The following is a 23,291-nucleotide window of genomic DNA, read 5'->3' as shown; positions in this document are numbered from 1 at the left end:
AATGAATTATGCATTACCTTAATGAAACTGCATAGTGTAGTTTAGTTTGTAGTTTGACCCTGTGGACCTCCTGGACCCTTCACAGTAGCTCCCATTCCTTCCTCCATTTGGTTACCTCTGTCTGAGGCAATGTGAGCTTAATAGTGCTCATATAAATACCTGACTGCTGACATAAATAACTGCTGCTATTCTGCTAGAAATGTTTACTACTGTTATAAGCTGATGTAATAAATACACATTAGTAGTCAGATAATATAATTTGGTTCTGCTCTTTAAGGGCTTTGAAAGCTGACATTTTTAGTGTCTTCACTGTATATTACCCAGCAGCTGATTCTGCTCCTCTGTGTTGCAGATTTTGCTGACCCTCACGTCGAAGGTGCTGACTCTCCTCTGTGGATCCCCTCAGCCTGCATCCCTGAACTTCCTCCTGTATCACAAAGGCAGAGGTCAGTAAAATGCACTACTTTTGATGCTTTCAAAATCTAGAGACACTGAATTTGCTAATTCACTGCATCTCCTGGGAAAATTAAATTTAAACTGGCCAATAAATATTTTTTCAGTTGTTCAACAGCAACTGTTTTTCCATGGAAATCAAACTTACATTGACTATTTTGTATGAGTAAGCTATGTGTTTTCCAAGTTTTCGCTATATATATATATATATATATATATATATATATATATATATATATATATATATATATATATATATATATGGATGTAGGCCTATGTTGGTATGAAAAATGTAAATAAAAAAAATGTAAATAAAAACATAATTGATTAATCAGATGTGAACGTGACATATTTGCTTGTGAAAACATGCTACGGATCAAGGTGGTATTATAAGCACAAAATACAACGGCAGGCTTTGAACCGATATAACTTCTGGACAGTGTTGATGTCTGTCTTTGTGTTTGCATGTATGCCTGCCCATGTGTCTCTCTGAAACCCTGTGTGAGGAGTCGGGGGAATAATTACCTGCATGATCCATTCTAGACAATTAGATCATGCTGATTTGTACAGTGGGCTACATGGGGAATGGTGGTGTTGTTGGTGAGAGCACCATTGAATGATGGTGTGTTTCTGTGAAAGAGAAAGCTGAACTGACTGTTAGCACTGTTGCCTCACAGCATGAAGGCCCTCGGTTTGAATCTCAGGCATTTTGTGCCTAGCTTTGTGACGTTAGCAAGCATGTTCACTCCCTGTCTGTGAGGCTATCCTTCCACAGTCTGACAATATGCAGGACAGGTAACTCAGAAACTCTAGATTGCTGGTACTGTAGGTGTGATGGTACCTCTGGGCCAGTGTGTGCTGGGGTAGGCTCCAGCCCTGTGTGACCCTAACCAGGATAAGTGAAAATCTAAGTCAGATGGTGGTACTATTTTTGCAAATTAGGATGGCTTCTGACTCCACACTTGATTTACTACGTCTCAAACTTTTTGAGTTTGAAACAACCCCGTTGATGCTGCACAGCTCAAGGTATGGTGGTTTCATGGAGTGAGACAAGACGACCGAGGTTCAAACACTGAAAATAATGCAACTGAGAGCTCCTGTTTCTGCCATTGACATATATACAAAATGGACCAACAGATCCCGTTGCTCTGGACGGAGACCAGTGAAGGATATTAGAAGCACTTTTCCGGTGATGGCTGAGCGTTACTGCGCAGCCTCCAACTGAGAGAGATAACGTAAATGTGACGTGAGCAACCTGTCTGAAAGTTGGAAGTCTGTGCCAAGCTACCTGCTATCTGACCCCTCAGTCACATTAGCTACAAGAGACAGAGACAAAGCGACAGGCTACCATTCATTTTCAATGGGAGTGGCCGTTTGCCAGCGACAAGCAACGATCTTACCACTGCCACGAGCAAGGCGGGACCAAAATAAAGTCTATTTTATGCAAATGCTGAGCGATGCGACAAAGTGACTGCCAATTGGAGTCAAGGTAGCGTGAGGGCAGCGTGACGTATGTCTCGCTCGAGTCGAAGAAAATAATTCAAGATGGCGGAAAACGCTTCAGGACATCGTATTTATGTATATATCTAATAAGTTTGGCATTTTATTTCATAGATTTTGTTACTTTTATCGAAAAATAAATACTTTTAAATCCAAAAACATTGTTTTTGTGACTTAACGATACCTCTGAAGTAACTTTTAAGACGTGCTTGAAGGTAGCACCAGAGAATTTCTGTTTACTGTTGCCAAGCAACCAGGGGTAGGCTAGGCACGCCCAGGAGCGCCCACAAGCGAGTGCGTGTCGCTCTCTTTTGTAGCTAATGTGACTGTAGTGTCAGTCATTCCGAATCTTGCAGAGACGGAGAGCGTAGGTATATGTAAGGAGATAACATGGGCACAGGCTAATTATTGCTAACTAACATGCTAGTGTTAACATTAGTAATTAAACTGAAACCGCTAATGTAAGTTGAAACTGCCTGCGAGCTTCTCCTGTACTATACGGTAATTCCTCTACTATGCGACAGTAAGTCACTTGGCCTATTTTTACAAAAACGTCTGCTACGGAGCCATAACGTGAGATACAAGGTAATGGAGCCTTTTATACATTGTCGTGTTTCTTTAGAAATAAACAATGGACAAATAGAGTCTTTAAACGCTTCAGATGTAAAGCTATTTGCTGTCAAAGTGGCGCCAAAATGAATGAATGCCCTGTGGGTTGTTTATTATTTGTGTTTATTTTCTTAGTTTAGGACATTGACTGCATCTCTTTTGAAGCTGTCTGTAAAAGGACACTAACTAACTTTAGCTAAACAACAACCGCTGTGGCCACAAGTGGTAATTATAGGATAATGGTATATTGAATTTTCTTTGTTTTCTAAGATTGCTCTTTGTTAGTTACTACCACAAGCAGGAACATGTCTCCTGTTTACTTCTTGTTTTACTTTGGTGTTGAAGTCATTGAAATGTTTATTTGTGACATGCTAAAATGTAGTGGCACAAGTAGAAAAGAGTCGTAAAGTGAGTGACATGTTTTACACAGCAGTAGATTTCCACAGTAGTATAAGTTTGCTTACATTAGCCACTATAAGCTATAGGTCATACCAGACCAAAAAAAGCTGTAGTGGCTAGAGCCCGACCGATAAAGGATTTTTAAGGCCGATATCGATACAAATATTTGTTGATTTAAAAACCCTATATTCCGATATATATTTAAAAAAAAAAAAATCCTGAAAGCGTTACACAACATAAACAGATTTCCCTAACATTAGTTATTTGTAGTTATTTATGAGTCCTCACTAAAATAATATGATAATGCAGTTTAAAAACAAACGTTTGTTGTATTGTCACAACAGAAGAGAGGAACATCAAAATATATTAAAGTTCTGATAAATAAAATGTATAAAAATACAAACTTAAGATATGAAACTTATAGTCCTTTGAACAAAAAGACAATAACAAAAAAAATCAAAGAGTGTTGCCAACAGGGACGTTGTAGAGCACCCTCTGGTGGACAAACTATGCAACGCAACAATCATAACATGGTTGAAGGGTGTTTCGTCCGTTTTTATTTTATTTTTTAAATATTCATTTATCGGCCATTAGAAATGCCGATACCGATAGTTTGGAAAATGCCTAACATCGGCCGAAAATATCGGCCCGCAGATATATCGGTCGGACTCTAGCAGTGCCAAATCCTCTGGGTGTATGAAATTGAACAATGTTGTGTTTCATTACTTATAAATAGGTTGGCCATCGAGAACAGATTCCTACTTTGAATCATTTCAAAAATTACAATTCCATCGGAATCGTTTCTTTATTGGAATCGTTTGGAGTCGTTTGGAGGATTTGGTTTCAAATCTGATCATGGGTTCCAAATTTAACATGCGCAAGTTTTGGTTTCCGTAGCGGCCAGGCGCTTGTTGTGTTGCAGCCATGGAACACAGTAAGCAGTGCTCTAGTGTGGCTTTATTTTACATTGAAAAAGCCCCGTCAAACTGCAACCCACCGTTGAATCAAAATAAAACTTCCTTCTTATTTGTGAAAGAAGCACTTGACCCGTTTCAACTGGCCTGGATGCCAGCCGAACTTAGCCCCGCCCACAACATTCGAGGTCGGGAAGTTCACATTCTGACTAGAATCTGAGTATGACCCTGTCAGGCTACGTTTCAACTCCACTACTCAAAGAATCGTAATCAAGAATCGATAAGAACTGGAATCGAAAGGAAGAATCGGAATTGGAATCAGAATCGTTAAAATCTAAACGATGCCCAACCCTACTTATAAATTAATTAGAATTTAGAATGTTAGAGAATAAATGTGCCATTACTTCTTTTAAATGTAGTAGTAGAAGTAGCTGTATTGCTTTGAATCAAACAGAGGCATATTTGACGTTTATCCCGTCAAATCAAGGAGGACACGGAGGATTAAAAAAAACATAAATGACTCCTCAGGAGAGGTAATTACTGTATCTCGTATATCCTCTTCGTCTCCAAAGCTGAACGTTGCTATGGTCAACGGTGACATAGAACGCATCACTCCAGCTTCTGCGTGCAAATGTCACCGGACTACACTATTTTGTAAACATAGCCATACTAAGAAATACAGAGAGAGTTTTCTGGAGCTGATAGGCTTAATTAACTTTGTATCAACACATCTGGCAATGGCTTGAATGTAACGGATGTTCATTAATATAAAATAGTCACACGCTGTAGCTTTAATATAAATTACCTAACAGATCTTTGATCTATTAATTCATTAATAGAGTATAATAAACCACAGTAAAAAAAAAAAAAAAATCAACACTTGGTGCAACCTGCGTGCACCCCCACCCACAAATGATATTTTTATGGAAATGGACTCTTTAATCCTGCTTGATGGGTAATAGCTTCAACCTGCTTATTATCGGTGCTCTCATGCTGTTAATACAAGGCCTTCATCGCTGTTGTCATCGCAACGTCAAGATGATACAGTACTGTATGAATTATTTTTTCTACTATTGTCCACTACGTGTCCTCTCTTATGTGAACACCAGATGAACCCAAATTATTCGTCCACTCAAAACAGCATAATGTACTTACCATCAGATCAGATACAGGGTAAAAAACAAAAATTAGTCACAGTGCAAAATCAAACAAACAGCTGAGTTTTAATTTGTTAACATAAGTCAGCGTTAAGTTTTCCCAAATGGATCTATAGTGTTTGTTAATATACTCCATTGGATAATAGTATGTGACCTTAATTGAGGCTTTGGGGTTGCCCTTTGGCTAACCCGCTTGTTATCAAATGCAGTTCCTGTCTTACTGGAAACCCTCCACGGATGCCAAGACTGACTGTGTCAGATTCTACAGTGTCGGATTAATAGCTGTTTGATCAAGTTCAAAGGCAGAGCTGCACTGGATAAACTCATTATAAACAGCGCCAAAAGACGGCTGGGCCAGATGGTATACTGTTCATGGAAAGGTTTTAAACACCAGGTCTTAGTTTTGTCCAGGTCCATTCTGGGCAGTCATGTAAACAACATGTGCACTGGAGCCAGCAGTGAAAAGTAGGCAGGGAGACATCGTTATCTTGCTGTAGTGGGGATATTTGTGGGGTGTTACTGTTGTAGTTCTCATCTTTGGCGGTAAGTGGACGTTGCTGTGATGCTTCTGCACTGCAGTTTTGCCAGGTATCACTACACAATGTGTGGCCCCTGCTTTAATCCTCTTTTCTTTGGAATTTCTATTGTAGGTAGGTAGCACCCATTTGTGTTGGTAATTTTACATTTTTTTTTGGGTGGGGGTTCTTTTGACTATTCCAAACAAACCACAGTTGCTGCTAAGGGAAAAGTAAAATAAATCACTTCCTGTTTGGCAAGGGTTTTTACCCCAAAAGACCACCTACGAACGGATGGTTAGAATAGCAAATATAAAAGCTGAATTTAAATCATATCACCTGGCAATGGAAAGCATTAAGAAAGAGTCAGAATGTTCAGTATTAGGGCTGCAACTAACGATTATTATTTTTTTAGCCAGCTATCCCCATAGATGTATAAGAAAGTCGTCCCTGAGAAACCATGGCTGTGTTGTGATAAACAGTATATTCACCATTGTTTCTGCTGTTTTTCTGCCACCACAATGCGTGAAAAATAAATAAATTGCGACATCATTGATGGTGATGATGTGGTTCAAAATGTTATTGAAGTAAATTATTATATGCAAACAAAATCCAAACACAAATGAAGGGCCTCCATTTTCTGTCTCCCGTTTTGTGGTGCTGATGTGTCATGTAGACTTCTGGAATCTGAATCAACCCGATTAACTATGAGTAATGTTGCTTTTCTGTTGCTCTTTGGATGTAGTTACTCTGTTTGAGAGGAGTGACATATGTGGTTTGACATGGTGATGCATTTACAGTTGACAAACATCTGGATGCAATGCGTCTCAGACCACTTCCTGAGGAGGTTTGAGCAATCAGATGAGTTCGTCAGTGCATCCTTAGTGTGTTTACACCTGGATTTATATGCGATTAAGCATGATTGGATAGCTATCCAATCATCCAATGCGCATTTTAATGTGTAAACTGGGTAATAAACGTATCACTCTAAGTAACTATTACAGTGTGTATGTGCAAATGTGTGTGTGTGTGTGTGTGTGTGTGTGTGTGTGTGTGTGTGTGTGTGTGTGTGTGTGTGTGTGTGTGTGTGTGTGTGTGTGTGCGTGTGTGTGTGCGTGTGTGTGCGTGCACGCGCGCTTGTGTTGCGTAACAAGTGTGTCCACATAGCTGTCATAAATTTGTGTGTGTGTCGGAGCGTTTGTGTGTGCGAATCTCGATTCATATCAGTTTGAGCCTAAGTCTTTGTGCATGACTGATTGCTTTGTCTGTCTGACCACAATTGAAAAGGGATCCATCTCTCTCTTTGCCTCTCTCCCCTCCCTCTGCCTCTCTCTCCCCCTCTCTCTGTGTGACTGGGTGCCTCTATCTACTCAGTTCCACCTTAAGAGGAGCTTTAGCAGCCTGTCGTGTTTGTGTTGAAGCCAACAGGCACAATATATTACAGTCTAGGGCTTGCTGCTGAAAAGCCCGTTGGATCCTCCACTGACCTGCTGTTCTTTCCTGCTTTCCTCTCGCGTTTTTTCCACATTTAGATTAAAAACAAAGCTCTCACTCTCTCTCTCTCTCTCTCTCTCCCTCCCTTCTCCCCTCCCTTTTTCTTCATCTTCCTCTTCTTGTTCTCCTTTTTCTCCTTCTTTTTTGCAGCAGCAGCAGTCAAGGCAGAGGCTTCAGTGTGTCCGAGAGAGAGAGTAAAGAAGGGGGAAAAGCAGAGAAGAAGACTATTTGGACGGAGCTGAGTGTGTGTTTATGTTTGTATGTCTCACCATTGGACGGCCGAGTGAAGAGGCACGAGGAGAAGAGGAGGAGGAGGAGAAGAAGATGGAAGCCTGCCTGGATGAAATTCTCGGTGTCATGTCACTACGTGTGGACCTTGACTGATCACAGGGTGAGGAAAAGGAAGAGAGGAAGACGAGGAGGTGGAGAAACCGAGACTTTGGTTTTACTGAGAAAAGAAGATAAGAAGGAGGAGGTACAAGTCTGGCGCTCCGTTTTATCATGACATTGGATAAACGAACCGACGGATTGAGCGCTCTTCAGTTGTGTGTCAACAGGAATTCACCTTAGAAGAAAAGAAGGAGAGAGACTTTGGAAGAGTAAAGACTGCTGTGTTAAACCCAGCTAAGGAGCAGGGACTGGACTTACAGAGTGTGTGTGTGTGTGTTTGTGTGGCTGTGTAACCGGTGGAGGGCAGAGGAGTGGAGGGCCAGGGGACTAACCTGGCCATCAAACGGACTGGCAGCCTCTCCTCTCCTGGGATCATGTACCCTCAGGGTAGGCATCCGGTAAGTCCCTCCTTATGTCTCCTTCTCCTGTCTGTCTGACTCTTTTTCTGTTTCTCTCCATGTCTGTGTCTCAACTCCAATCACTTAGTTGCTTTTGTATGTCTCAGATTTACCTTGTCACTTGTATCTCCCTCAGTTCTCCTTTTGCTCTCTGTTTCTCTCTGTGTCTTCATGCATCCTTGCTTCTCTTATCTTGTGTCTTTCGTCCTTTTACTTCCTCTGTGTCTCCTTATGTCTCTGTACTTCTTGGTCTCTCCTTGTTTTTCTCTTTCTTCTATCAGTCTTTTTTCAGCTTGTCTCTGTTGTCCCTTTTTCTTGTTTAGTTTTAAGGACTGCACTGTAACATGAGGAGGGAGAAGTGTGGGAAGGGTTAGGGCTAAGAGATTCCCTGTTATGTACACACTCACACACACACACACACACACACACACACACACTGTCAGCTGCAACCAGGTGCTCTGAGATCTTGTTGATGGTTCGCTGTGTAGGTGGCATATAACTGAATCTGCACATTTCAGCTGGTGTGTATGTGTCCATTTGTTGTCTCTTGGTGTGTGTATATGTGACACTGTTTGTGTGCATGGCAGCATGTGTGTGAGAATAGATATGTGCGTGTGTGTTAATTGGACAGTAAAACTGTCAGCTGTCCATTTTCTCATTTTGGTTGCTAAGCAAACACTTGCGCACACACACACACACACACACACACACACACACACACACACACATACACACGCAGGCTGTTTAATTGATAGTTGAATTCATTTCCATTACCGCTAAGAAAGGTCGTGAGTGCACAAGTACTTCCCCTTTAATACCTTCTTAAAGTAATTTCCCTCCTTCAGTTTCACCCTTCATCAGCAGTGAGAATGTGTCATTAGTTTACCTGCCAGGGTAAAATTAAGGTTAAACACATAGAGTAAAAAGCACAGAAGGATGAATGACAGCTTAGGCTCAGTCTGGCTTAGGCCATTCGTTTCACAAGGGCCCTGGTCCGGTTGCTATAATCAGATTTGGTTGTCAGTCTCTTGTATCTGCCACAAATGGGTCAGTGGCCACTTTGCCTCACAGCCAGCCAGCCAGCCAGCCAACCACTCAGTCAGCCTGCAAGCCAGCCAGCTAGCGATCACACAGAATTATGAATGACATTTTCACAAGAGGAAGGCATGAGGAATCAATTATATGTACAGAGAGAATGCTAATAAGCCAGCCGCTGGAATAGTATAGAGAGAAACAAGAAGGAAGTGAAAAACAAAGGGAGAAAGTGAAAGATGTAAGAGTCAAGAAAGATAAAGAGGGAGAGAAATAATTCTTTAAAAATGCATCGCCGGGGGTGGAAAGAGAAATGAAAATGAATGAGAGATGCAAAGGAAGAATAGAGCGTGAACATTCCTCTGTTCTCTCCTTTAGAGGCGGATCAGAGAGCTTCCTGCTGCGATGCTCTGCGTTTGTGATAAGGTTCAATCCCAGATTGAGCCAACTCCAACCGATCGATAGCCTCTATCTCTCTCCTTCTGTTTCTTTTCTGTTTTTCTGCCTCTGTCTTTTCTCTCTCTCTCCTTCCTCTGCAGCCCTCCTCTGCCAGTAGAACTTTATTTCTGGGGTTGCTATGAAATGTGATCTGTGGAGAGGTGTGAGGGTGCAAGGAACAGTTGTGTGTGTGTGTGTGTGTGTGTGTGTGTGTGTGTGTGTGTGTGTGTGTGTGTGTGTGTGTGTGTGTGTGTGTGTGTGTGTGTGTGTGTGTGTGTGTGTGTGTGTGCACTTATGCCTGTGTTTGTGGTTACAGACTGTGTTCAAAGTATGTGTGAATACGCTTTTACTGACGTGTGTACGTGTGTGTTTGTCCTCGTAAATGCAGAACAGGGTTACTTATAAAATATGCAGTTCATCCAGGTTTTTTTACTGTCAAAACTCTCCTTGCTGGGGCAGTCAAAGAAGATCCAATATTTAAAAAAATCATAGTTGGCTGCTAGAAAGCATTGCATTAAAGAGCTGATGTTGCCAGAAAATAAAATCAGATGCCAAACCATAAGCACACCTGGATATTGTAAAAAGGGCAATATGAGCTGGGTGATTTTCAGAAGTTGATTTTCAAAATTCAGAAGTCAACTCATTCTTGATTGCTTTGACAGTGGCGGTTTTCAAAATAGTCTCCACAAGATGATAGTGTAACTTTAACATAAAAAGTAGAGGTGATGTGTCACTGACTGTTAAAGATTTAGCCTTGATGCGTCCTTGTTGGTGTCAGCCAAAGATCTCGGCTGACTTCTTGTCAGCGACAGGCAGCCAGGGAGGACAGAGCTGCCTTGAATGCCGCACCTTTCAACTCATCTGTGTCCCTTTGGAAGTGATAAGGAAGGTGTCTCAATGCGGCTCAAGCAGTGTTATTTTTTTTTTTTTGTCAGCGAAGAAGTCCGTTTTCTTCTTCTCGCTCTGGTAGGAAAAGGTTAAAACTGATGGCTGATTGCCGGGCGAGCGGAGCTGTAATTGGTTCCACTGGATTTTTGTGGCAAGCATTACCAGAACTGTGTGAATGTGTGTGGACATGTGTGTTGATGTGTAGATTTTTGTGTGTATATGCCATGCGTGTGATTTATTTGTATGTGTCCGTGTCTCTGTAGTGCTTTGTGAGTGTATACATTTTTCTATTAACTGTGCGTGTTGCCATGTTTGTTGACTTAGATGTGTGTAACTGTGTATGTGTAACGTTTTGTTTCATGTGGGCATTTGCCACTAAGTGCAAAGTGTCTTTGTGTGTAAGGATGTGTGTCTTGGTGTGTGTGTGTGTACCATGTACATGTTTGTATTTGTCCTTGTGTTCCTGTAAAAGTGCTTGTGTATGTGTGTGTTTAGATCTGGGAGAGGAAGGGGAAAGGAGAGCGGTGCCGGTTTGTGTGCGCTGTATGCCAACAACAATAACAGTAAATAATGTCCTAGTCCGACCTCGACTGTTGCTGTGAATGTACAAGCCCTTGATTGGCTGCCACACCCCAGTGAGAGAGAGGAAGAAAGGGAGGATTTACTGTGTGTTTTCATTGTTAAGAAAGATGTCTATAACTGCTACCCTTTATACCAGTGGTTCCCAACCTGGGGTCCGGGCACCCCTCAGGGGGGCGGCAAAGATCACAGGGGGGGCGCAAGTTTTTATCTGGTTTGAGGTTGAGGTAAAAAAAAATGTTATGATAATACACTAGAATATATAATGTATACAAAAGTCTGTATAAAAACTATATATGTTTGTTCTCGCTTAAAATTGTAGGCAGGCTACTTAGTAGGCCAAACCTCCGGGACCTCTTAACCTGGGAGCCTTGCTGTCATCAGGTCAGCTGCTAGCTGCTATCATCCTCGTCTTTCCTGCCGCCACGGCATCACTGTTTTATTAATGAAACATGGCGGAGAAACGTAAATGTGCCGACAAGTCCTCTGTATCAAAAAAGAAAGTAAGGCTATATCTCAAGAGTTACCTCAACTTTGGTTTCGGGGGGGGGCTCAGCTTTTCTTAGACATGAGTAGGGGGGGCGCCAAGGAAAAAAGGTTGGGAACCACTGCTTTATACCATTTTCACATATATTCATTTAATTTTACCCTTACAAACAAACACACCTCCTCTCAAACATGCAGGTTTCTATTGTAATCCCGCCAAATGTATTAAAAAATCCAGGATCTAGAAAGGTTTAGCTGTTGTGTGAGTATAAATTTAAAGCTGCCGCTTTGTTTGTATGTATGTGTGTATACTACCTTTTTTTTCCTCAGCCCTAGGAGTTGTGGTGGCTGTATTCTAGAGGATCAAAATCAGACAGAGTTCATTCAGAAAGCGTACGATAAAGAGAGACAGAGTGAGTGTGAAAGAGAAAGAGGGAAAGTTGGATTTGTTGTCTGTTTAGTTGCTGAAGCTGTAGATTTTTCCATCAATTGCGGCAGTATTATATGACAAAATAACACTCTGGATCCATAAAATAATGTGTGTGTGTGTGTGTGTGTGTGTGTGTGTGTGTGTGTGTGTGTGTGTGTGTGTGTGTGTGTGTGTGTGTGTGTGTGTGTGTGTGTGTGTGTGTGTGTGTGTGTGTGTGTGTGTGTGTATTAGAGTGTGCATGGGGAGGGCTTCCTTCTCCTTTGGCCACAAGTAGGGAAACATTTTATTTTTACGGCCAAGTAAACAAACTATTGCCAAATATGTGGCCACAGACATCACATATGCTCCATTAATGAGGGCAGAGCTGCTATAAGAGCGTTTGTGTGTGTCTTTAAGTTTAATTTTAATGTCTGTGTGTTGATGTGCATGAGTTTGAATTTGTGAGTACATTTTGTAGTTGCAGTGGCAGGACGACTACTTATTAGTGTGTGTTTAATTGTGTGACTGTGCTTGCAAATGTGTATATACAGTTTTTTGGACTGTGCACTGTTAGCTTTTTCATGCACAATGGACCTTTTTTTTGTTTTTTTGGCATCTAGCTGTGTCGGGCAGTTTGTTTTTCCCAACATTAGTGGCTGCCACGTACGGAAACAGCAAAGCAGATTGCTGTCACCTCCCACAGATGACATTCTCCCCTCCTTTCCTTTGTCCTCGTCTTGTTTACATTTAATTTCATTCAGCATTGAAAAGGCAACCCCGTAAAATGGCAAAAAGTCATGTAACAACAATACAGCTGTAATGAGATGACCCACAGCACTAGCAAAAAGTCGTACAAGCAACCAACAACTTCTAGTCAGACATCAGCAGCCACCCAGATTAAGTCTGTTCTCTTGATTAAAAAATATGGGCCATTTTCTATCCTTAAATCCTGTGTTTTTTCTTTGTCATTAAAAGAAACGATGAGAGCAAGGCTTGGATGGAGTCCAGAGACTGTTTTGGCTGCCAATCTTTCCCTGATTTGTAATCCACCGCTGGCTTAGTGGCTGACTGGTGAGCTGCAGCATTAACTGCCTAGCTCACTGAATGACTGACCGACTTGGGGGGGGGGGGCACCACAGTTGGATGCTGTCCTCCTCTCCTACTCTTTCTTCAATGCCTAACTAATCTATCTCTTTCTCTCCCATAGTATTGAGCAGCACTGGTTGAAGCCTGAAAATATTGTAAACAAATTAATAACATAACTAATTCCACTGGTCGGACTGTTCAGCTCTGTTATCAGACTGATACCTCCGGTTCAGGCTGGTCCGATCAACCCCCACACACGTGCCTTTTTCAGTCGCGGAAAATACTTTTCAATACTCATCTAGATTGAAGCAGCAAACATTCAGTGTAAGAGTAACAAATGACATAATATTATTTATAATAAGTTTATTTGATTCACAGCTGCTACATATAGTGTTTTGACCTCGACAACAACTTTCTAAAGAAGGCGCAATCGCTTGTTTGCTAAGAGTCAGGTCGGGACTCACACATTAACACACTGACAACATTGTATTCAGAATATAAATATTTTTATAGCACTTTTTAATGTGTGATTGTGTAAAGGTGTTCACGAGATACCAACCTTTCGTGAACTCGTGAATTTCGCCAGCTGTCTTCTCTGCACCAAATAGGCCAAGCTTCCACGCTTCCAGGGATGATCTCGTTTTCTTGGAGACAGACATGGTGTGCACGGAGGGGAGGGGCTGTGTGTGTGTGTGTGTGTGTGTGTGTGTGTGTGTGTGTGTGTGTGTGTGTGTGTGTGTGTGTGTGTGTGTGTGTGTGTGTGTGTGTGTGTGTATGTTTATGAGAGAGACACGTGACTGACAGAGAAACGGAGGGAGAGCAAGGAAAGGAAATGCAGCTGAACAAATACGCTGCGTGTTTTAAATAGCGTAAAAAAATAAATAAATAACGAAACACAATATGTGGCGGCCGGTGTTGATTCTGTGGCGCACCGCCACAAAGTAGTCTATGTGTGGGAAACACTGTTTGCGGTTCGTATCCTATCATCTACTGGCTCGACCTCTGTGAGTTGATTCTGAAAGCAGTTGCGAGATCTCGGAGAACAAAGCCACACAAAGTTCACAGTGTTCTAAAGGTTTAACAAAACACACAAGGATATACACATTTTCTAACAAACGCTCCGTTCACTTAGATGACGTGAGAGTAGTACGATAAGAACGAGACTCATGTTGGACAGGAGGACTGGTTCAAGATTGGTTCACACAGATAAATCTTTAGGGAGGAAAACAGTGTTACAATTTATGATACAAATTAAAACAGACGAGAGAGGCTATGTGCAGAGTTCTCACAGAATGGAATGTAATAATCACAACAATGACTGACTGACTGACTGACTGACTGACTGACTGACTGACTGACTGACCTTAACTGGCTGGTTTGACTGTCAAACTTAAGGACTGAGTGACTGGCGAAGATGTTCAGTGGTTCTCAGCACAACATGAGGGCTAACTCTACTGGATTTTTTTCATTGGCATTTTTGGTCGTGCAGAGTCGAACAATGCTTCGCTGAGTTGCGTTAACATTACTAGTTTTAGCACACCGAGTTGTGCCGAGCCACGCCCGAGATGGACCATCTCCGGAGTCGGGTCAAAATGTGCCCCACCTGCCTCCAAGTGAAATACACAGAGCTACTATAGAGCAGTAGCCCTGAAAAGTCATGCCACGCCACTGAAGACACCTTCAAGCGGGTAGTGCTGTTGTAAAGGAAATGCAAATCCTTGCCGTGATGGGCCGACACGCTGAGCCAAGTCGAGTCAAGTCAATCCAAGCCAGCATGTGTATGGAAAAACCCAATAAATGAGCTTCTGTTGTTGGGAAGCTTTCTCTAAGTAATCAAAACGTTTAAGTGGTCTGCGGAAATGCAGACAAAACTTTCAGATAGAAAGACGGAAATGTGAGGGCGTCTTAAAGAGATGGATGATACTGTATGTATGTTACATTCCCCGGAGGTCTTCTTCAGTCTCTCATCCACACACAGTCCAAACCAATGAGCTGTTGCATATGTTCATTGCTGCTTGCTTCAGCACACACAAACACGCACACACAGACATGTACACAAGGGGCACTGACACTCCTCTGCCACACTTGGCATTTCTCTTCTATTCGTGTTCCTTTTTCCTAAATATTTCACCAGCCAATTATTATTTCATGCGTTATCTGAATGTGTCTCTGCTTGTCTCAGAAAGGAAGAACAAAGGGGCTAAGAAGGAGAAGTAAAGAACAAAAGGAGAGTAAAGGGAGGGAGGAATGAGACGGAGCAGCATGAAAGAGGGCACAAGAAAGAGAAAATATTTTGTTTGTGGGTGTTTTGTTCGAATGAGTGCATCCATGCATTGGCATGCCTGCATATACCGTATGAATACTCATGTGTTGGAAGAAAGTGTGCCAGGGGCTAAACAGATGGACAGAGAATACAAGCAGACAGATAGAATCATTTCTGTCCTAATCACTCCCAGACCTGCATCTGCTTCACAGTTGCTGTCTCTCTCATGCAGCCGCTGCCAGTGGTGGAAAGACAGGCAGCTGCTTGAACAGAAGAAGACTGTGACGGACGCATGGACGGACAGACAGACAGACAGACAGACAGACAGACAGACCTAATATTCAGACAGAAAGGGAAAGGAAAAGTGCGACTGTAAATAAGTTGTGTAAGTCACTGCATGAAGTCAAACAGCAAGATTGTTGAAACGTCACTTGGAGGTGCTAATGGAGGCAACTTCTCAAGGTTACATATTTCACCTTGTGTAAGAAATTTGGGATAAGCAAGTTAGTTACAAGCATTGACCAGGCAAATTCTCCAACTTCTAATATCTATATCAGAAACATTGTGGGTGTTTGTGAGTAGACCCCAACTGATAATTCTATTAGCTCAGTAGAATATATTGGTATTGGCTAATACACTCTGTTGCCAGTTTATTAGGTACACTTAGCTAAAACTAATGCAGTCTAATGCAAAAGCCCTGCAACAAATCCTCTCTTCACGAAGGCTACAATTCTGTTCAGTTTTTGTTGAAACTGTTCAATAGAGGTGCTGATTAAACTTTATAATCATTTTAGAGGATGTAGTTTGCGCTACCTGTAAATCGCATTATACAGGCAGGGGTTTGTTATTCAACCTATATTATTCAAAAAATAAATGGTATGGACATAATTGAGGAGTAAACCCTTTATATATGTGCGCCTGCTCTACCAACTGAGCTAAGCTGGCCACAGGTAGGCTGTTGTATTTAACAACATTAGTTTTAGCTTGGTGTGCCTTATAATCTGGCAACTGAGTAGCCTGATTGACACCAGACGCTTCTCAGTTGTAACTGAGGGTGGGTCTGGGAAAGGTTCATTCACAGTTCATTTCCAAAGGGGCGTCACCAACGGACGCCGCTCAAAGTAAAGCCCCCCTCAATGGTTGTGATCGGTGTAAAGCCCGCCTCAGCGGTTGTGATCGGTGCCTCGATTTTGGGGACATCGGAAATGGGTTTGAATGGGCTCTTCACCAGACTGACTTGCAGAGCAAATCTCAAATTTTCCGGAACTTCGTCAGGGTTTACCCAGGCTAGCAACTGAGTGTATGTTGGCTGATAATTAACCAGAAGTTTCAGTACAGAGAAGCCAAACATGTAAATTTGGGGAAATGTATTAACAGTCTTGCCATAAAATAGTTGCACTGCCAACTAATTTACTTTTCACTTGTAAAGTGAATCTTGTAAATCTTCGTCAGTTCTCTAATAACCAAATTCAGGGGTTCCTCATAAAAAATGTTTTTGTTTTTATGTTAAGTGTTCACTTAACATAAAAACTAAACAATGAATATCGTTATCTGATTTTTTAACTGTCAAATGTCAATTGTCGGCTTCAAAAATCCAGTATCAGTTGGGTTCTATGTGTGACCAGTAACACTGACTAGAGCAGTCACAGTTGATCAGAGACTTTGTGATGGCATTTATTGATTTATTTTTTTTAACTCTGTGCAAAAAAATAATATGAAAACCTCATGCTTAAACATAATGTGAAATTTACAATACATGTTGTGAACAATGTTTCTTAATTTTTGGTTAAGGTGCAATGACAGTTGTGGCCATCACCTTGATATCTACCCTCTGTTATCTAGAGTAATTTTATGATTTTATCATATCAATGTGTTTCCATGTTATAACATCACTGCTAATTGTACAATCAGACATGAGACAGACAGACAGACAGACGAACACAGGCAGAGAAAGATACTAACAGACATGTGATGGTTACAGCCAATGGGTCCCACCTCCATCCTGTTATGTGATACAGGGCAATGGGCTTCACCCTCCTCCACTGTGAATCCTCCCCTCCCCTTGCCTCCCTCCATCCCTCCCTATAGATAATCCTTCCTAATTCTCTGCTTGCCCGTGCCAGCTCGACCAAATTGTGATTGACTGCGGTCCCACATGGTGTATGTGTGTGTGTGTGTGTGTGTGTGTGTTTGTTTGCGCAAGTGACCCTTCCCTCCCGTCCTCCCCCCTCCTCCCCCTCCTCTTCCTAGAATTAACCGGATCAGTTTTGGGTTTCAGGATCCCCTATGCTGGCTGCTACGGCGCTCACATACACATACGCACACATCACATTGACAACACCGGCTGTAGGCTGTTTTTTGGCCCTTCGTGATGCACTATTGGACCCCTAACAGTCTGGGTTTGCCATCTGTCACAATACAGGAGAGACCAGATACACACAGACACACTCCAACAACAAATGCTAGTTCTGGTGTACATACGGCATGACTTGATGATGCCTCCGTTTTTGTAAACACTGCAGAAGGATGCACATTTATCCCCTTAGATAACGTATAGCTCCGTTTTTCTTTCACCTGCTGAAGTGTCCTTGAGACAGTCTCCTATTAGCATGAACTAATTTGATACCAGCTTTCCATGCTCGTCTCTTTATCCTGACAGGCAGAGCTCAGCACAGGCAGCAAATATTGTTCCTCTTGCCTGAGGACCTTTTCTGTATTTTTCATTTCCTTTTCTGCTCATAAGAAGTTTTACTGCTCCTGGGTCCATGGAACTCATTCAAAAAGGTGCAATTGGCGAATCAAAGGAAAGACATTTTGGAGTTTTTGTCCAACAGATGAAAGGAATTTAAATCTCTCTCATCAGCACACTACAGAAGACGCCATGTTGACACCAACGGTTGTCACTGGCAGATCTCTTGTATAATCCTGATCTGTGACTATGGGCTTTGTTAGATGACTTAGTGCTGCTGATGTAACCCTGCCAGCAGCACTTTATCTGTGTGCATCCGCTTGAGTATGTGTCTGTGTGCTCATGTGTTCATGGCAGCAGATGGTGGGAGCAGTATTAGCACAGACGGATGGACAGTGCACAGGGTAGAGCGACAAGGCTGTGTTGACTACTGCGAAGACGGCATGATTCTCATTCTGTCTCTCTGGCTCTCTCTCTCTCTCTCTCTCTCTCTCTCTCTCTCTCTCTCTCTTCATCTTCCCATCCCATTGGTGTCAGACAGATGAATGGCTGGCTATCTCTCTGTCAGCAGCCGCGCCACTCTTTCATCATCTGTCTGTCTGCTCATTCTTTTACTCCTCTGTAAAGATGTCAGACTAGTCTATCACTCCCTCCATCCCTCAGTCCATCCATACCTCTCTCTTGTCAGATGAGTATCTATCTCTCTTCCGCCTTTTTTCCCCCCTCATCAATCCATCCCTCCATCCTTCCCGTTCCTCCCACCGTGGGTTTGTGTGTTTTCTGTTTGCTTTTGTGTACCTTAAGTGTGAATCTGCGTGTGTAGTAGTTTGTGTTTGTTTGTTTGTTTGTTTGTGTGTTTTTCAATGCGCTCATGGCTACGTGGGCGTGTATGTTGGTATTTGCGTGTGCCAGATCACTATCTACCCTCCACCCCTCCCTCTACCCCCTCCCCCAGTGAGTGTGTGTGGTGCAAATCAAGGTCAGTGGGGATCTGTTGGCAGACACCCCCTATCCTCATCTATCCCACACACACACACACACAGACAGATGGTTTGTGTGGATTGTGCCCATGCAGCCATCTAGATGTCCCTGCTATGCCTGCCTCAGCTCAGTTTAGCTCAGCTCAGCCCGGGTCCGTGGATTAATTACTGGGGAACCCACCGCGTCCCTGACCTCCACCGTCGGACTAATTGAAATCTAATTGAATTGTGCTTGTCTAGACTAATGAAGCCCCGCCACTGAAACCGCCAATCTTTTAGCTGTAGCTGCAGGCCGATAGCCACCCATGTGCACTGTTGCCACTGCACTGTGCTCCTCAGTTTGGATGGATGGATGGATGGATATGTGAACAAATGAACAAATGGGTGGATGGATAGATTCATAGTTGGCTCGGGTTACTAAGTAAAGAGACTTCCATATGTTTTGTGGCTTTAGATACTGGTTTGAAGAATGACCGTATCATCAGCGGTATTATAAAATTGTAAAGTTGAGTACATCCATTCCAACCAAAGCATATCCTTTCTCATTTTTTAGCGCATATCAAAGCTGTATTTTGAGTCTTTGCTGTTTGCCCGTGCCAAATCATAATTAAAAAGGAAACTTAATTTTGAGGGCCACAGTACATCAGTAAACTTGGGACAGGGTTAGGTTAGCTCAGGTTTCTCTGTCTGCTGCATCAGTTATGTAGGCTAAAAAGATGGGTGTAGGTTTGTCTGGGTGGAACAGAGGAAGAATTACTCGCCCACCACGACAGGGATCACGGTTCAGCTGATTCCTCAGGTTCCTCAACTGCGGTGCGGTGGGTTTGGCTGTGCACAAGTCTTGAGCCCCTTTCACACATGAACTGCAACCCTAAACTTATCTAGACATTACTCGGAGGAGCTGTGTGTGAGAACGCAAATGTCCAAATCAGATGGACCGGACATTGAACGGACTTTACGCTTCCAACTCCCTAATACAAAGTCCCTGTAATGTCCGATTGAGCCCATGTGTGAATAGAGCAGGTCATTGTCCAGGGAATTCACAGTGACCGTGTTGATGACGTTTCTATCATATGACTAGCACAAAACCGTAAGAATGCAAACATCTGAAAATATGAAAATGAGAGACGACGAGATAAGGGATCTTCTGTCAGTAAGGGCTGACACTAAAATTCGTCAGTCAAATTACAAACTGGCTACGTGACCCCGGTGTAATCCGAGCCAAGGCAGCTCGTCCACCATCTTCGATGAGCTTGAAACAAAACACTGTGATTTCCACATCATACTTTTTGTGTCATGTCCCATCATGTCCTCCTGCACCCTCTACCAAGGCGCCGCTCCTCACGTAAACCAAACAGAGTATTTTGACAGGGTCAATCTCTGTCTCAACTCTGGACTAGGTCAGGACCTGATTCTCTGGAGTTCATATGAGAAAACAGCAATACAGTTGGTAGCATTTGCAGGGTGGGATGCCGATGAGACGTCCTTGTCTTTGCACTAGAAGCATTAGAGGGAGGTGGGATCTTGGCGAGATAGTGTGAATCTTAATATTCCTGTTTAGGCTGATCACTGATCAGAAGTGTCTAAAAAGAAGTGGCAGTCACACCTGGCAGTCTGCATTATCCCCAGGCCATCAGCGGGAGTCTCACAGAGGAAGGAAAATTGCCAATCCAAATTGGGAGAAGTGTCTTTCATTGAGACATCCAAATGTCCAAAACCCACAACCACTTTTGCTTACTCTAGATTTTCCTGGCTAGAAACTAAGGCCCATCCGCAAACATACACAACTACAGCATCAAAAAAGAGTGCCCATGCTTCTAAAACTTCATGAAGGCTATGGAGGAGAAGGGCAGCTGTCAAAAGCGCTTTACGCACATGGAGGGCTGGTGTTGGTGGTAAGTGGGTGGACCCCAGGGAGGTGCTTGTTTTGTTGGGTCTTCTTTAGCTTTTAGCAGGTGAGAGATGGTGCAGTGATTCCCTATAAGTTATTCATTTGACGTTTCCTCCCTCCTCAGCTCTTTGTAGGCTGGAATACATTAGCAACCTGGTAGAGTGGTGAGGATGCTAATGTGGAGGAGAGGGAGAGGAGAGGAAGAAAGGATGGGGGCAGTGGAGGGAAGTCATTAGAGAAGGAGGAGAACAGAGAGAGAGAGAGAGAGAGAGAGAGAGAGAGAGAGGATACGGCTTTATGATGTGTGGGAAGGGGAAGTGACCTTCCTTCTCACTTTCATCTTGCTCCCTGACACACTAACACACGCACACACACACACACACACACACACACACACACACACACACACACACACACACACACACACACACACACACACTCGCTTGCATGCACACACACTTACATGTATGTCTGTGTATGTGCCTACACAAATACATTACAGGCACAATGCATACAATCTCTTTTCATGAGCAGGAACACGCACACACACCAATATCTGTTTTTCATCCTTTCGTTCTCTCCTTCTTTTTCCTTCGCAGGTTCCCTTACAACCCGGCCAGTCTTTCAAGTTCACAGTCCTGGAAACCCTGGACCGTATCAAGGAGGAATTCCAGTTCCTCCAGGCGCAGTATCACAGGTACATACACAACATTACATTGCAAACACAACACGTATATACCCAAATGTCCACATGGTATTTACGAATTATAAGTTAATGTCATAAATTTCAATGGTTAACATAGTTGATAGAGGCTGATAGTGAGTTGCAGCCCTAAATGTAATAATTATAATAATTATAGGAACAACACATTGTATTTCAGTTCAGTGGAAGTGGGTGTTAAATTCTTGAATATATGAACCAGTGAAGACAAAATGTCAGCATGCAAGTGCTGTCCTTTAATCTTTATTGCGACACTGAATGTACAAAATATTGGAGACTGATAGTGAGTTACAACCCTTCACACCAAATCCAGTCTCAACCATCTCAAAGCTTTACACACTTCTTTAACTGATCATTTTTGCCTAAATCTATGTAATACATATTATATTATATATATTTGCAAAAATTAAGGAAATCAATAAGTTATTATTTCTTTAACTTTCATTCACTTTATCAGTATACATCAAATGTCCTTTTTATATTCACTGTTTTTTTTTAATTGCAGAGATTTCCAGTTCCTCTTTTGATATTACAACAATTAAATAAATATATTTTTTTCTTATCTTCGAATTCTTCCATTATTTATGCTACTTGCTTTTGCCATTACTCTCTGTTACAGCATAACTGAAATCATTAATAACTGAGATTATAGTTGCCAACATATCAAACAAAATACGTAATGCAATTTAGGTCTTTTAAAAAAGAAAAAAAAATCTACAGCTGCAGGTCACTGAGGGTCATGTTATCATAAGGCTGACCAGAAGTGACCTTGGCTTAGAGAAAAAAAACAGACTCTTGCTCACACCTCAGTGGGCAGACTGAGCAGCCTGCTGCGAAATAGTAATCGTACTTTACAGCTAGGCATTGGACTGGTAGTACTCAGTGACACACACACACACACACACTCACGCAGGCACGCACACAAAATGAAGCCTCTCCTGAATAACTAGGGGATTCTGAGTAGCTTGCATTTGGAAAGTGTAGTCCTTATTTCATCCATTATTGACTGATGCTTTGTATTTTATACACGTTTGAAACATTAGAAGTAACCAAACCTGGGCTTGATAGAAGAAAAAAGCAGAACACAACAAAAAGGCAAAAACCCTCGCATGAAAAGTAATACTTTATCAGGACCTTTTGGGCTCAGTAGCAGAACTCGAACATAAACTCATCAATTTACACATGACGCATATAACTAGACACACAAGGACCTGTCAAACTGACCTCACATGGAGGTGTGATGAATTGCAGTGGTGAATAAGACACACCCTGCTGGCGGTTGCTACCATGAAGGTGATCACTTTTAGCAGTAATAGGTGTGGCTAAGAATATTTTTTTTGGTATCTTTACACAGCCTTAAACTCTGTTTGACCTCTGCAATATATAAATCCTGTGGAAATTATAATTTATTTCAGTGGATGCAAATACACCATTTAATCCCTGTGTGTCCTTTTTTTCGTCCTTGTGCAGCCTGAAGCTGGAGTGTGAGAAGCTGGCCAGTGAGAAGACTGAGATGCAGAGGCACTACATCATGGTGAGTCCAATCAGACCTTTACCAGAGCTGTTCAGTGATTTGTTAGTCTGACTGGGCCACTCAGAAACTCTGAAGACTGAAAAGAGTCTGATGGGTTCTTGTATAGGAATTACAATCAGGGGAGTTGTATCTGTGCTTCTCTTTAGCTGGATTGATGTGGTTTTGTGTTTAGGTCATTCAGGAGTAAAACATTTTTGTCTCTTCACTTCTCTGTTGTTCCTCCTCTTAAGATTTCTTTCTCTCTCTGTCACTTCTCTGTTTTAACTTCTCATTTCATTTAGATCAATAGGATGTTTATATAACAAAAAATAGTGCCAAGGCAATAGATGTAATGTACATTTTCAAAACCCACAGATGGATTATCATATTTCAAACATTTTGAAAGGACAACATCCAGTGGCTTGATAACAAGTTTGTAATATAATATATTTGATAACTGGTCATTATTTACTTTATTTGCAGTTGC

At 42.2% G+C, this 23,291-nt stretch overlaps 1 protein-coding gene across 3 annotated transcripts in view; it reads left to right on the top strand.

Annotated features, from left to right (window-relative positions):
• The window catches only part of tle2b (TLE family member 2, transcriptional corepressor b), a 92,729-nt gene that overhangs the window by 434 nt on the left and 69,004 nt on the right, over positions 1-23,291 (top strand). For all 3 annotated transcript variants that reach the window (XM_028588476.1, XM_028588475.1, XM_028588477.1), the window contains 4 exons: positions 353-446; positions 7,192-7,829; positions 21,170-21,267; positions 22,762-22,825. In XM_028588476.1, the coding sequence (XP_028444277.1) occupies positions 7,806-7,829; positions 21,170-21,267; positions 22,762-22,825 (186 nt within the window). In that variant the 5' untranslated portion in view covers positions 353-446; positions 7,192-7,805. The remainder of the gene's footprint in view (positions 1-352; positions 447-7,191; positions 7,830-21,169; positions 21,268-22,761; positions 22,826-23,291) is intronic.

This window comes from Perca flavescens, chromosome 9 (assembly GCF_004354835.1).
Source record: "Perca flavescens isolate YP-PL-M2 chromosome 9, PFLA_1.0, whole genome shotgun sequence".
Taxonomy (NCBI): domain Eukaryota; kingdom Metazoa; phylum Chordata; class Actinopteri; order Perciformes; family Percidae; genus Perca; species Perca flavescens.
The sequence above is the reverse complement of the archived record's forward strand: the minus strand, read 5'-3'. Positions and strand labels throughout refer to the sequence as shown.